Here is a 15,018-nt window from a genome sequence, read left to right as displayed (position 1 = left end):
CTGTTTTCATCAGTTGCTGGATGAAGATTCTATGATAACAATTAAGGTAGTGATCAGTCTGATAACAGGGAAAAACCAGTTTAGGCATCCTCTCCAATGTTACTTCCTGTCTTAGCTCAGGTCATCCTTATGGAATCCTAGGAATTTCCCTAGTGCCATGTTTCTCTCTAGCCCGTTAATGGCTCCCTCAATCAAGATAGCTCTTTCCTTTTTCTCCCTCTCTGTCCTTCCTCGTTCTTGAACATCCTGTTCCCTCATGTTCTGCCCCACTCCTCTGATCCCCTCCCCCTCCACTTTACTTCTCCCACCCACTCCCAATCTTCTCAGGATATATTGTCTGTTTTCCCTTCCACAGGGGATCTATGTATGTCTCTCTTAGGGTTCTCCTCACCAAGGGCCACTTGAGAAAGCTACACAACCAAGCAGATTGACCTTACCACATAGTTGTGGTATCAGCCTCATGCAGCTGGATGCTGTTAATGTACAAATCCCTCCACTTGCTTTTGATCGCTTCTTCATTCACCCCAATGACTAGTAACAGTCTTCACTTTCTAACTCACTCTGTTCATCTTCTTGTTTCTCTGGGTAAAATAAAATACCTGCTTTGCACAAAAGAATTCGAATTTCTACCCGACCATTCACAATATATGTACACCATCTCAAGGGTGATTAAGGGGTCTATGTCTTCCTTGTTCATGGGCAACCTCCCTCACAGGTGCCTTTGATCTATGCATGAATAATTACCTAAAATCAATCTTGCATGCACACATACAGACACAGTAACTGAAAGTTTAACATTAAAAACAAATAAAACAGCCCAGTCTCCTGACTCTGTCTCTATCTCTCCTGAGTACCCAGCCTCTCCCTTCTTTTTAATAGTGTGTTCTATACACTATACTTACTGCTTCCAGTTCCTGAACTCCTAGTCATTTCTAAAGCGCAACCTTGCTCCTGTCCATACACGTCTACCACAATTTCTGTTACTGAATGCAGTAAAAACCATGATATTTAGGGTCAGAGGACATTTTTTTTTTATTATTTTCCACTAGGCCTTTCCTGGTAGCTTTTGACAAGTTTTTTCCTCTCTATCTCTTGACCTTTGACTTCCAAATCCTGACTGTTGTTCTCTGCCTCCTTGAAGCTCATTTTTCTTTTTCTCCTGTTCTTAAATATCAAACTTTTCCCCTTCATCCAACTGTATTATCCGCCCTGCATACTCAAACCACCATGGCATGTATGCAAGTCCATAGTCTCAACTCCATGTATATGCTAGAGGCCACCTCTTGAAGGCATGGGGTTCCAGGTCCCTGTGCTGAAGTTCGACTGTGACTATCAAGAGATAGGCACTTAAAGCAGAAGTCACTAGCTTCTGCCCTCATTCTGGTTTTCTTCAAGGGCTCACTGCCTCCGAGAACAGAACTGACATTTCTCTAGCTACACAGATGTTCTTCTCTCTGACATTTCTCAACCTTTGGGTCTTGTCCTGTTCTTCATAAAAGTTGTCTCCGTTCCTTCCTTTTTTGCAGTCTCTGCCTTCTAACTTGTCACCCTGTTTCACATCTGTCTTCTCAGATCCCTCCTTCACATGGCAGACAGAGTTACAGTCCTTTATTTTTCCTTCAGCCACTTCTTCCCTTGTTCTTTCCCTGCCTCTCTTCCCACCTCTCTTTAGATCTTCATTTTGAATTGCAAGTAGAACTAAGAAGATTAGAGGGTAGGGAAAGAAACAGGTGGACAGTTCACGCATATTCCCTGGTGATGTTAGAGAGTTAGGAACTTTTTGTTAAAGAGGGAATTTAAAATCTATGAAATACTTAAAGAGTCAACGTCTCAGAGTTCAGGTGATGGAGGTGCGCCAGTAGGACAATACTGATTGTATCTCAGTAATAAATTATGAGAATTGCAAGTACCAAAAGAAATTTTTCCATGTTAGTAGAGTCATTAAAGGAACATTTTCAATTATGGTCATATTTTTAGTCATCATTTCATTATTTCACGGTGTTCAGTATTTTGGTTTCTTGCTCTCTTTGATGCTAAAATATATTTTCTATCCTTAATAGCAGCAAAGGGAGTTAAGAGGAACATGGAGAACTGTTTTTGAAACATCATAAGCCGCCAAATAGATGACAAATAGGGTAGTCATTGCTATCAAGCCCAATTCCTGTTGAAGGAGCTGCAGGCAGGCCCGCTTCCTGCCACCCAGCTCCTGGCCGCCTGGCTAGCTTATGCCCCAAAATAATGAAATACAAACTGTATTCATATAAACACTGCTTGGCCCATTTCTATTAATGTGTGTATCACCACGAGGTGCGCTTACCAGGAAGATTCTAGCCTATGTCCATCCTGGGTCCGAGCTTCATCACGTCTGCCCCAGAGAGGAGAGGAAATAGCATCTGTCTAAGGCGTCTTACCTCACTTCCTCTTCCTTCAAGCATTCTGTTCTGTTTACTCCACCCACCTAAGGGCTGGCCTATTAAATGGGCCAAGGCAGTTTCTTTATTAACCAATGACCTTCCTCCATCAAATTCCTATTTTTTTAAAAAAAAAAATGTGTTCTAGTTGCTTCCTCTTTGCATTTCTTGTCAGAATGCAAGCACAGCACATGCAGGGAAAAGGGAAAATGGAGCTTTCTCTTTCACTAGCATTTCCTTTAAGAGGATATAGTTTCTTCACATTTTAGATTTGGCTGAAGAATAACACTGAAACTTCAGCTCTGTAGAGAAACGTTGATCCGATAGTCATGTAAAGCTTTTAAAATATGACCCATATAACATATCAATACTAGACCACTTATTATTATAATCTGATTTCAAGGAAGAGAGTGCTTATATTTTAACAGTAATATTATAATTGCATTCCTTTGACTAGTATGTGATGTGTGATGAATGGAATTGGTATTAAAGATTTGAAATATTCAGTTGATGAGAACAATATAAACATGAATAATAATGAGGAAATTGGATAGTGAGACCTGTGTTGCATGATTTACATTTTATTCCTAAATGAAATCATTATAAGCAAAATGTTTTCAAATCTCAAAGAATATTTGGGAATTGTGAAGTTAGCACTCTAAAGATAGAAAAATAAAAAGACCTAACAGTTTTTTCTGTTACTTGTTCTGGTCTTCAGGTCTCCATTATGACAGTGCCAGCAGAAGAACCAGGAAGTTTTGCTGTTCGGGTCATTGAGTTATGCTCTTCAACGATGACATGCATGAAAGGCACATGTAAGCCCAGGACTATTTCTCTCTCTCTAAATTCTCCTGTTAATACTTTTTACTGATCTGTAAGACTGAAATGCATATTAGATAATATACTGTTTTGGTAATTTATACATTGTACAATGTATTATTTAATGTTGGTAAAGGTCTTTACAGAAAGTTCTGTCATCTGTAAGAAGTCACTATTTTTCCAATGTGGACACCTTTTATTACCTTGTCTAGATTGTTCTAGTTGGTACTTCTTACAATAGAATGAATAGAAGCAATGAATATGGATATACCTATCTCTTTAAAAATTTGCCTCTCCCCCTTTTATCATACTAGGAAATGAACATACAGCCTCATGTATTTCAGGTGATCTAGAACTAAGGCACAACTTCAGCCTTTAATTGTTCATTGTTGAATTTAACACAGACAATTTCTTTGCCTGTTTGCAGAAAATGAACATCAAGAGTGATAACAGCATGAAATAATAGGACCTGCCATTAATCCTAATAGTGATATTTTTTCGGTGCTAACGTTTACCCAGTGCCCTAGGTTGAAGTGGGTTTCCCTTCTCTGTTTCACTTCCTTTAGGTAGGTGCAAGTTCAAGTTTCTAGAAACATAGAAAAGCAGCACCACCGCCTAGGAAGCAAGTGTTCAATACACAGAACTTTGGCAAACACTTCACGTCCAAACTAAAACAATACATAATTCAGTTAACCCTCTGGGATATTTATTTCTAGATCACTGAGATGTAGAAACATTTTACATAATCATCACATTTGACTCTTTTTTCCTTTGTATTTTTTTCCTGTGTATTTCAAGAAATACAAAGAGGGAAAATGTGACATTTGTCTTTCTGTGTTACCTCACTCAATATAATCTTTCCTAGTTCCATCCATTTATATGCAAGTTCATGCTTTCATTTTTCTTTTATTTGAATAGTATTTCATAGTGTTTATGTACCACACTTTTATTCTCAGTTGAAGGACATTTAGGTTTTTTTGCATTTTCTAGAATAGAAACAGCAATGAACTTGGTTAAGCAAGTATCTCCAGCGTAGTATGTAGCATCCTGTAGACATATGTAAAGAAGTGTTATTGGTGGATCACGTGATTTTATTTATAGCCTTTTGGGGCATCTACATATTGATTTGCACAGCGGCTGCACTGCTTTCCCATCCCACCAGCAGTGAACAAGAGTTTCTTTTTCCTGCATCCCTTCTTCATATGTTTTCAGTTGCTCTCTTGATCTTTGCTATTCATACCATGGTGAGACAAAAATCTCAAAGCTGTTTTGATTTGCATCTTTCTAATTGCTATGGACAGTGAACATTTTCTGAGATATTTCTTAGTCATTTTTTTCTTCTTTTGAAAACACTGTCTAGGTGCAAAGCCCAACTCTGGGATTTGAGTTCTTTATATTCTGGATATTAATTGTCTGCCAGATAAAGAGTTGGCAAAGATTCTCTCCCAGTTTGTGAGCTCCAGAATGTTTATAAAGCATGTAATAGTATGTCTATGAATAACAAAGTATTGTTGTATATAGTAAATGTCAAATGCTGTTGATACGTTACAAATACATTGGATTATGGAGTCTATGTGTAACGAAACATTATACATTTTAATTTTAAAAAATCATATGTTTTTTCCCTTCCCTGGCTCCTTACAAATAAATCCCACATCCCTGTCCATCCAACTTCATATTCTTTCTCTCCTTTTATTTTTTTTTTTTTTGGTTTTTTTTTTTTGTTTTTGTTTTTGTTTTTTGAGACAGGGTTTCTCTGTGGCTTTGGAGCCTGTCCTGGAACTAGCTCTGTAGACCAGGCTGGTCTCGAACTCACAGAGATCCTCCAGCCTCTGCCTCCCGAGTGCTGGGATTAAAGGCGTGCGCCACCATCGCCTGGCCTCTTTCTCTCCTTTTAACAACAACACAAAAAAACCCACAGTAAATCAAAAAAAATAATAATAATAAAAATGACTAATAAGACAAAAAAATCTCAAATAATATAAAAAGAAAAAGTCCGTTTTGTATTGACCAGCTACTCTTGGGCATAGTGCCTGCCCTTGAGTGAGGTTGCTAAACCCAGTTAGACTCTATTGGAGAAAACTTATTCCCCTTTCCTATAAGGTATTAGCTTCTTAGTTAGGGGTGGAACTTAGAATCCACTTCCCCTTCTTAGTGCTGGAATTTTTGTCTAGCTTGAATATATGCAGGTCTCTGTGTGCTCCCAAAGTCTATGTGAGTTCATATGTACATCATTCCTATTATATCTGAAAGACACTGTTTCCTACGAGTCATCCATCACTTCTGATGTCTACCCTGTCTTCTCTTCTACATAGATCCCTTAGCCTTACAGAGAAGGATTTGATGAAGACCTCCCATTTAGGACTGAGTGTTCCAGAGTCCCTCACTTTCTGTCCATTTTCTAGTTGTGGGTCTCTTTTTTTTTTTTTTCTTGGTTTTTCGAGACAGGGTTTCTCTGTGGTTTTGGAGCCTGTCCTGGAACTAGCTCTTGTAGACCAGGCTGGTCTCGAACTCACAAAGATCCGCCTGCCTCTGCCTCCCAAGTGCTGGGATTAAAGGCGTGCGCCACCACCACCCGGCTTTAGTTGTGGGTCTCTTACTAACCATCTACTTCAATAAGAAGATTCTCAGATAAGGGTTGAAGTATATGCCGATATATGGGTATATCAGGATGCTACTATGAGTTATTTTATTGTTATGTTTCTTTCAGAGAATAATGGTAATAGATTTTCCCCCAGCACCATAACCAATTTAGTTTCAGATTCTTGGTCTCTTTTTAACAGTGTCTGGTATGGTTTCCATTTCATGAAGTGGATCTCAAATCCAATCAAAAAGTTGTTGCTCTTTCTCCTAACATTTGTGCCACTATAGCATTAGTACATCTTGTAGTCAGCTCTCTTTTGTAGAGCACAGGGTTTGTAGATGGGTGATTATTTTTCTCTTCTGGTATTCTACGGAGTACCTTCTAGCATGAAGAAACTAGACATCAACAAAATTCAATTCAAAAATTAGGTACAGATCTAAACAGGGAATTTTCAATGGAAGAATCATAAATGGTCAAGAAACACCTAAAGAAATTGTCAACATCCTTAGCTATCAGGGAAATGCAAATCAAAACAACTCTAAGATTCCATCTTACATATGTCGGAATGACTAAGATCAAAAACAAAATTGACGGCTCATGCTGGAGAGGATATGGAGCAATTGCTGTTGGGAGTGCAAACGTGTACAGCCATTTTGGAAATCAGTATGGTGGCTTCTCAGAAAATTGAGTCTGTCTACCTCAAGACCCAGCTATACTATTCCTGAGCATATACCCAAAGAATGTTCTACCATACCACATGGACACATGCTCAGCTATGTTCATAGCAGCTTTATTCATAATAAACAGAAGCTAGAAATAAACTAGATGTCCATCAACTGAAGAATGGATAAAGAAAATGTGGTACATTTACACAGTGGAGTATTACTCAGCTATTAAAAACAATAACATGATGGAGTTTGCAGGCAAATGGGTGGAACTAGAAAAGGTCATCCTGTATGAGGTAACCCAGATCCAGAAAGACAAACATCCACTCATAGGTGGATAGGTATTGGCCATAAACGATAACCATGTAGTCCACAGACCCAAAGAAGCCATAAACATGAATGGCTCAAGAGGGGACATATTAATCTCAGTGCAAAGGGGTATAGAGTAGACAATGGTTTAGATTTTTAATCTGTTATGTCTTGTCTCTTCACTAGAAGTTTCTGCTATCTAAAGTTTTATTTATTTAAAGTGTTTAGTTTATCTGTAGATGTGTGTGTGTGTGTGTGTGTGTGTGTGTGTGTGTGTAGTGCTAGGAATGCATATGCTAAACAGTTGATCTAACCTTGTAGACCTTGGGAAATTCTAAGTCTTCCTTAGAAATTATCTTAAATGATTTTGAAAGAAATCAAGTGGCAGGAGCCTCCAGGATTTGCGTGTAGGGAAGAAGCAACTAGTCACATAGACATTTTCAATAATGTATGAAAACATTTTAAACAAACTGGCCAAGATCTTTTTGATTCAGAAGCCCTTCCTTTCTTACTTGTTTCTACCTTGATAAAATTCTCTGGTCTTCGCTGTAACTTAATCATTTCATATCAATATAATAGCAGCAATGTGTACAAATACACTAGCTGGTTTTCCCTTGTTTCTAGCCTGAAAGAGGTACTCTTGAGTTCATTAATGATACTTTGCCTTATCACAGAGAAAAGGAAGCTCTTGATTATTTTTCAATCTGTTTTTCATTCATTATGCAGTATGTGTTATTTTATAAGTTAATAGTGAGACTTAAAGTTTGTTATAATACGTAGCAAAATTTAAGAAAGATACCATATTTGTTATTTCCTTACTTTGTGACTTAATTAGAATTTTGCTTCTGCCTTTCCTTATGCTTTAAGCCTCTTCACAGACTTTCAGGAGCCATTTTAACTCAGACATTGAAAGTTTTTAATAGCACATTTTCCTGTTGCTCCCTAATTTAAGAGTCATTGATGTCATATTTAGTTTCAAATTGTTCTGTTCTTCATCTGTCTTCTAAAATAGAATTGTCTGATAATATCACAGAAGACTTCCATGTCCTATTCCTGTTGCCTTCATTTTCATTTTGTCTTTTTCTATTTCAAGTCAGGAAAAAAAAAACAGGCAAATATGCCGTGTTTTTATTTTGTGTGTCCAAACCTGCTCCTACTTCATTTATTTTTCTCATTTGATGTTCCCTGATGATAAACATAATACTTTATTCAGAATGTTACACTAGCTTTTAAACTACTGCTCTGTCTCTTTTGAGGACTTTATTTTTTTTTCCTGAAGCTTTGAATAAAGCACATTGTGGACACAATAGAACATGTTCTTAAAATCTGCTTAATTGTCTCCTCACAGTCTTATTCAGAAACAATTTAATCCTTTCTCTCGTCAAGCAGAGAGAAATGGTAAACTACTATGTGGTATGGTAAGATCCCACATTTTGGATTCTCCTCTGGATTTCTCGTATTTGTTCTAATTATGATGAACTGCAAATGATAATTCAGGTTGCTTGTGTTGTATAGATATCAACAAGTAAAATAACATTCAAGAATAATTCTCCATCTGCAGATTTATGTGTATTTAGGCACTTAACTATAAATGGATTTTGAAGTGACTTGTTTTCCCTGTGCACAATTACTTAAGAGTAATAGAAAAATCCTAGCTGATCACATTTTATATATTTTATAATCACCTTGCCAAATATATGGAGCTGAACACATGTACTTGTCCTAAAATCAGACTGAAATGCTTCAATCCTAAGTGAAATTCATCATTCTTTCTTTTGGAGGAATCACTTGACAAATGTTGGCAAGCACTGTAACTAATGCAGTTATACCTGAGTAAATCAAATGTAGTCCAAATATATTCCAGTGGGGCTGACTGTATCCATTCCTCAGAGGAAATGAAATGAAATTTATAGAAAGTAAATTATGTGAACTTTGGTGGTTTAAGGTGAGGTTGTTAAAGAAATACATTTTAAATATTTCAGATATTACCCAAGAGCAAATTAACTTTTTTTCTGAGATGTACTTTATAAATAATTATGATTTTATCATAAATAGAGGCAAAGAATTAAGGGTTGAAAGATACTGAGATGTTAAAAGTGTTTCACGTTAGCTTGTTCTTGTAGCATATGCTTTTTTTTTTAAATATTTATTTATTTATTATGTATACAATGTTCTGTCTGTGTGTATGTCTGCAGGCCAGAAGAGGGCACCAGACCTCATTCCAGATGGTTGTGAGCCACCATGTGGTTGCTGGGAATTGAACTCAGGACCCTTGGAAGAGCAGGCAACGCTCTTAACCACTGAGCCATCTCTCCAGCCCCCTTGTAGCATATGCTTGATAAAAACTTACACTTTTCAGAAAGAAGCTGAGAATTATTTACTAAAGGTATCTTTTTGTACTTTCATGGTAGTCTTTACTGTTTTAAAATTTTGTCAACTAATAATTATATATGTTAATAAAATGTGACATTATGATCTATATACATTGTCAAATATTACAGCTGAAATGATTGTCATGTCTATCACTCCCCTGATATGTTCCCCCTGTGGTAAGAATATTGAAAAATCTGTTGTTCAGGCAGTTAACTGTGGTGACCCTAATGTAACCTGATCACTACTAAACTTACCATTTTTGTACAACCAAAACTTCACACACTTTGATCATTGTCTTTTTTTCCTCTCTTCCTACCCTTGGTGATGAGTTTTCTAGTTTTTATAGTATTGACTTTTAAAAGTGTGTGTGTGTGTGTGTGTGTGTGTAATTGGGGAGAGAATATATGTATATATATATATACATATATATATATACATATATATACATATATATACATATATATACATATATATATACATATATATATACACAGACATATATGTTACTGACCATAATTTATTCTTGTTTTACATGTATTGGAATAGCATTGTATCCCTTAAGTGTATAATATTATTATGTATTAATTATTTAATTAATTAATTAAATAATATTATTATGTACTTGCAATGAAGATGGAGACCAGTGCTTCTCAAGATGCTCATATGCAAGCCATGCTGAAGGAGATGGAAATGCCAACTATCTTCTTATGATCATTGCACATTATACACATGTTTTATTGTGTTATTACACTATTCCATATAATACATAAAATTTAACTTTTATAGAACAAGCCTATAGAGACTTGTCGCCTAAGGAAACTAGAGATCTGGTCCTTCAAAATAAAAGTGTTTTCAATATCTTCTTAAATTAATTTTCAGTACATTAGAAGCAACTCCCATAGGATAAGGTTGACTACTGCTTAGAAATGTCATTTGTGGATACACACTATTCCAATCCTTCATTATTTATTCAACACACCCTACTATGCAGTGATCTCCTCGGGTAGAGCCAAAACTGTTTTACCGATCTTCACCTTTTTAACATATATCTCACATTTACTTGCTATGCTGTTATAATTTACAGATATCAGAATCATTCATTATTATTATCCATTGTAATTCAGCAGTGCCCTTGAAGGCTACTGAGGTGTTGAGGCCTATTTGCTCCTATGCTAAATGACCCTGTGTCATGCTTTTGTCACTTCTTGTGTCTACATTTTATATGTCTTCCTTTGTTCTCCTTGTCAGGCTGCTTTCCTGCGCCTGGCAGAATGTGCTCTCTGGCAGCACAAGGTACTGAAAGAAAAAGAAAACAAAACCAAAACCTAACATTTAGAAGTCAAAATTCTCTCAACACAGTCAGAAATAACTGTTCACCAAAATTGTTCTGTATCACTGATTTATCTCCCACGATACCTTATTAGCCAGACTTAATCTACCGACGGTCAGAAACCAAGATAAGTAAGCTTGCCTATAATACCTGTAATATTAGCATAAATAAGTCCTTAGTGACGGATTGGGTAGTAAGTTTTTTGTTTAAAATATTAGGAAAATAAAACAGGTACACTCCCAGTTTTTTGACTGTTGAGAAACACCCCTTTGGATAAAAGCAACATTACTGTACTTGCAATTAAGATGGAGACCAGTACTTCTTAAGGTGCTCATTTCTTCTAGTAATACAGTCCTTTTCTTGGCAACCCTGGATTAGGTAAATTATTATAGAATTTGTTACAGATTTAAAAGTCTTTACATCAACTCAAAGTCGTGTTCTCTTGGTTAATTTGGTTTTGTGCCACTGGGACTATTTAGAATTTGGCATTATTGTGTTTTGTAAAGCCAAACAAATCGTATTATTTCCTAAATGAAGGTTTTTTTCTAAAATTATTTATGAATGAGCAATCATCATCTCTGCAACCTTTCCATTTGACATTCAAGTTCATGTTTTTTTATAGTTATTCATATGCTGTGCAGTTAGAAATCTTTTCCTATACATAATAATCAGGCAGTAACAGCTGTTTTATTCTGGGATTTTATGTTACAGGAAGTTATTTATCTGTGAGATGACTATAGATTTGTGAATATCATATATAATAATGAATAATATAAAGTTTCATGAATGTTCTTGTTTATATATTTCTTTCTGGTTTTCAGCCCTACTAGGAAAAAGGTTACATACCATTAATGAAACAAGTTTAGATAATTTTAAACAATTTTCAGTATCTTCTTCCGTTTTGTTGCTTGAAAATGTGATATTTCCAATTGTCCTTATTAGTATTGTTACAAAGCACAGATTTTATTTTCTAAGTATGCTGAAATTTTTTCCTCTTGATCTCAGGTTAACAATCTGGAGCGGTGTTTTTTAAGCTTAAATTTTTCCGTGAAAGTGGAAGTTGAGTCAAGTTTTATTTATTTATTTATTTATTAAAGATTTCTGCCTCCTCCCTGCCACTGCCTCCCATTTCCCTCCCCCTCCCACAAACAAGTCCCCTTCCCTCATCAGCCCGAAGAGCAATCAGGGTTCCTTGCCCTGTGGGAAGTCCAAGGACCACCCACCTCCATCCAGGTCTAGTAAGGTGAGCATCCAAACTGCCTAGGCCCCCACAAAGCCAGTACGTGCAATAGGATCAAAACCAAATCAGGAGCAGAAGGAGAGAGAGCACGAGCAAGGAACTCAGGACCGCGAGGGGTGCACCCACACACTGAGACAATGGGGATTTTCTATCGGGAACTCACCACGGCCAGCTGGCCTGGGTCTGAAAAAGCATGGGATAAAACCGGACTCGCTGAACATAGCAGACAATGAGGACTACTGAGAACTCAAGAACAATGACACTGAGTCAAGTTTTTCAAAGTTGGTTTATGAAACCAAATTGTGTGACATGTGCCAAACTCATTTCCCCATTTGGCAGTATAAAGAAAACGTTTTTTCTGACCCTTTCACTTTTATGGGCACATCCAGGCATTCTTATTTGTGCTATTTTGCATAAATTACAGTTGACTTTTATAAATCTATATGAAGGATAAGTTATGAGCCACATCAACCCCTATACATATACATTACATTTTTTTTTTGGTGATACAACAAAACATACTTTGTTGACTAGCTTGTATTTCAAAATTCCTTTAAAACCTTTGGAACAGATTTGTGTTTTTGTATTCAGTGAATAATTTTAGTGTGTCTGACTTCAGAACATTGAGGAACAGACTTCTTACCTTTTTTAACAGCCATTTGCTTATTCTTATTTTATATTCAGATTTTAATGCTGTAAATTTTTGGTTTGCACTTTTATTATCACTAAAATTTTATAGTTTAGAGAATTGGCTTTATAAGACTTTAGCAGTGATAGTACAGATGACCTAATACCACACTTTCTGCTTAATCATGAGGACACCAAGGCCTGAGAGAAAAACTGCATTAGCATTACAGATAGAGAAAGCAGAAGAAACATGAAAAAACAGGACTGTATTATCGTGCTGTACTGTCTCACCCAGCTACCAGATATTAAACTTGTCATTTTTGTATGTCCTCCTGTATGTATTTCAATGTATTTCTGAGTGGAAATCTTCTGTCTTTCTAATCAGTATCTTGTGAGAGATATTAGTGTTCCAAAGCAAGTTTTCTAAACAGTTATTTCTGACTTTGTGCTGAGAGAATTTAGACTTCTAAATGCTAGGTTTCTTTTTTTCCTTTCTATTTTCAATGATAATGACTGTGATTAGTAACTGGTTTTGCAAGGGTTATCATTACAGACTGGTAATTAAATATTACTTTTATATATGATTTCTTAATGCCAATATAAGTCTTTTGATATCATAGGAATGGTAATCAACAATATATTGAGTTATCTTTTTAGCCCAGTAAGCCTTTAAGCAGTTGCTCAATAAAGTGAAGAGAATGTAGTTTGTAAATTTTACAGTTAGGATTTGCATTTTATTTTAATCAGTTATCCAGCACAGTATGTACTCACTCATAAGTGAATGTTAGATGTAAAGCAAAGGATAACCAGGCTACAATCCACAGCCACAGAGAAGCTAGGTAACAAAGAAGACCCTAAGAGTGGACAAGCACAGATTACCCTAGGGAGGGGAAATATATGAATTCCCCTGGGTAAACTGAAGGTTAGCGGGAGGAGAGGAGAGGGGAAGAGGGATAAGAACACGAGAGAACAGGATGGTAGAGTTGGAGGATGGACAGAGAGGGAGAGCAATTAAAGAGGTAATTTAATAGAGGGAGCCATTATGGGGTAGGGAGAAACCAGGGGCTAGGGAAACATGGAGGAATCCACAAGGATGACTCCAGCTAAGATTCCTAACAATAGCAGAGCGGAGAAGGTGCTTGAATGGGCCTTCCCTGTAATCAGATTGGTGACTAACTCCTAGTTATCATTATAGAACCTATATCCAGTAACTGATGGAAGCAGATGCAGAGATTCACAGCCAAGCATGGGCCCATCTCTTAGAGTCCAGTTGAAGAGAGGGAGGAAGGATTATACTAGCAAGCAGGGGTCAAGATCATGATAGGGAAACCCATAGAGACAGCTGATCTGAGCTAGTAGGAGCTCATGGACTCTGGACTGGGGAGCCTGCATGGGACTGAACTAGGCCCTCTGAATGTGGTGGACAATTGTGTGTGTGGCTTGGTCTTTTGGGGGACCCTGGCATTGGAACCGGGATTTATCCCTGGTGCATTAGCTGGGTGTTTGAAAACCATTTCCTATGGTGAGTTACCGTGCTCAACCTTGACATGGGGAGTAGGGTGAGAGGCTTGGTCCTGCCTTAACTTGATAGTGCAGGCTTTGTTGATTGGCCATGGGAGGACTTACCTTTTCTGAGGAGTGCATGGGAGGTAGAGGGGAGGCAAGGGAGGGGGAAATGTGGTTAGTATGTAAAATGAATTTTAAAAAGAAAAAGAAATTCTCATAATGCCTGTGGGAAATGTTGCAACTAGTGTTGCATATTTCAAAATAAAAGTTGTCGGTAGATGCTAATTAAATATAATACTTTTAGGAAATTATTTTCTCTGCCTGATCTAATTTATAGACTTGTTCACATTTATTGAGTGAGATAATTCCATAAAGAAAAAATAAACTTTTGGAATGAAAGTACATGTCTTATAGCGAATAAGAGAAATATGACAATATGCTGTACAGGTTGGCTTTGAATTTGTATTATACTTTTAAGGCAATCACATATTTTTGATCATGTATCTTTTGAACACAGCTGTGTTGACAACCACAGTTTTTCCTAAGAAAGCTCAAATAAATGCATATACTATTATTTCTAACATTACAAACAAGTATTTGTAGTAGCAAAACTATAATATCCCTTGTAAATATATTCAATGGAATCTAGTAATCATATATTATAATAGGAAATCCTGTAGAATAGAACTTTGTTTTGACATAAACTCTCAGGTGTATATATATATATATATATATATATATATATATATATATATATATATATATATATATGTATGTGTGTGTGTGTGTGTACGTGTATGTGTGTGTGTATTTATATGCATATAAATGTACTATGTATGTACAAAATATGGGGATTCAAACCCAACATTTCACTTGTCACGCAAAGAACAAAATTGATAATTGCATGATGTTGTAAACATATTTTTCTTTTTTTCTTTTCTCTTTTTTTTTGAATTACTTTTTCTTTTTTTATTTATTAAAAAGTTTAAAAGTTCCACCTCCTCCCATTTCCCTCCCCTTCCCCCCCCATCCCTCTCCAGTCCAAAGAGCAGTCAGGGTTCCCTGCCCTGTGGGAATCCAAGGTACTCCCCCCTCCATCCAGGTCTAGGAAGATGAGCATCCAAAAAGACTAGGCTCCCACAAAGCCAGTACAT

The 15,018-nt window shown here is 36.5% G+C and overlaps 1 protein-coding gene across 1 annotated transcript in view; it reads left to right on the top strand.

The window, feature by feature from the left end:
• LOC121441087 (rab proteins geranylgeranyltransferase component A 1) overlaps positions 1 to 15,018 on the top strand; it is a 172,142-nt gene that overhangs the window by 132,857 nt on the left and 24,267 nt on the right. Inside the window, exon 12 of the mRNA XM_041642219.1 lies at positions 3,130 to 3,226. Coding sequence (XP_041498153.1) covers positions 3,130 to 3,226 — 97 coding nt within the window. The remainder of the gene's footprint in view (positions 1 to 3,129; positions 3,227 to 15,018) is intronic.

Source organism: Microtus oregoni, unplaced genomic scaffold (genome assembly GCF_018167655.1).
Source record: "Microtus oregoni isolate MIOR12 unplaced genomic scaffold, Mior012 000073F_002, whole genome shotgun sequence".
Taxonomy (NCBI): Eukaryota; Metazoa; Chordata; class Mammalia; order Rodentia; family Cricetidae; genus Microtus; species Microtus oregoni.
The sequence above is the reverse complement of the archived record's forward strand: the minus strand, read 5'-3'. Positions and strand labels throughout refer to the sequence as shown.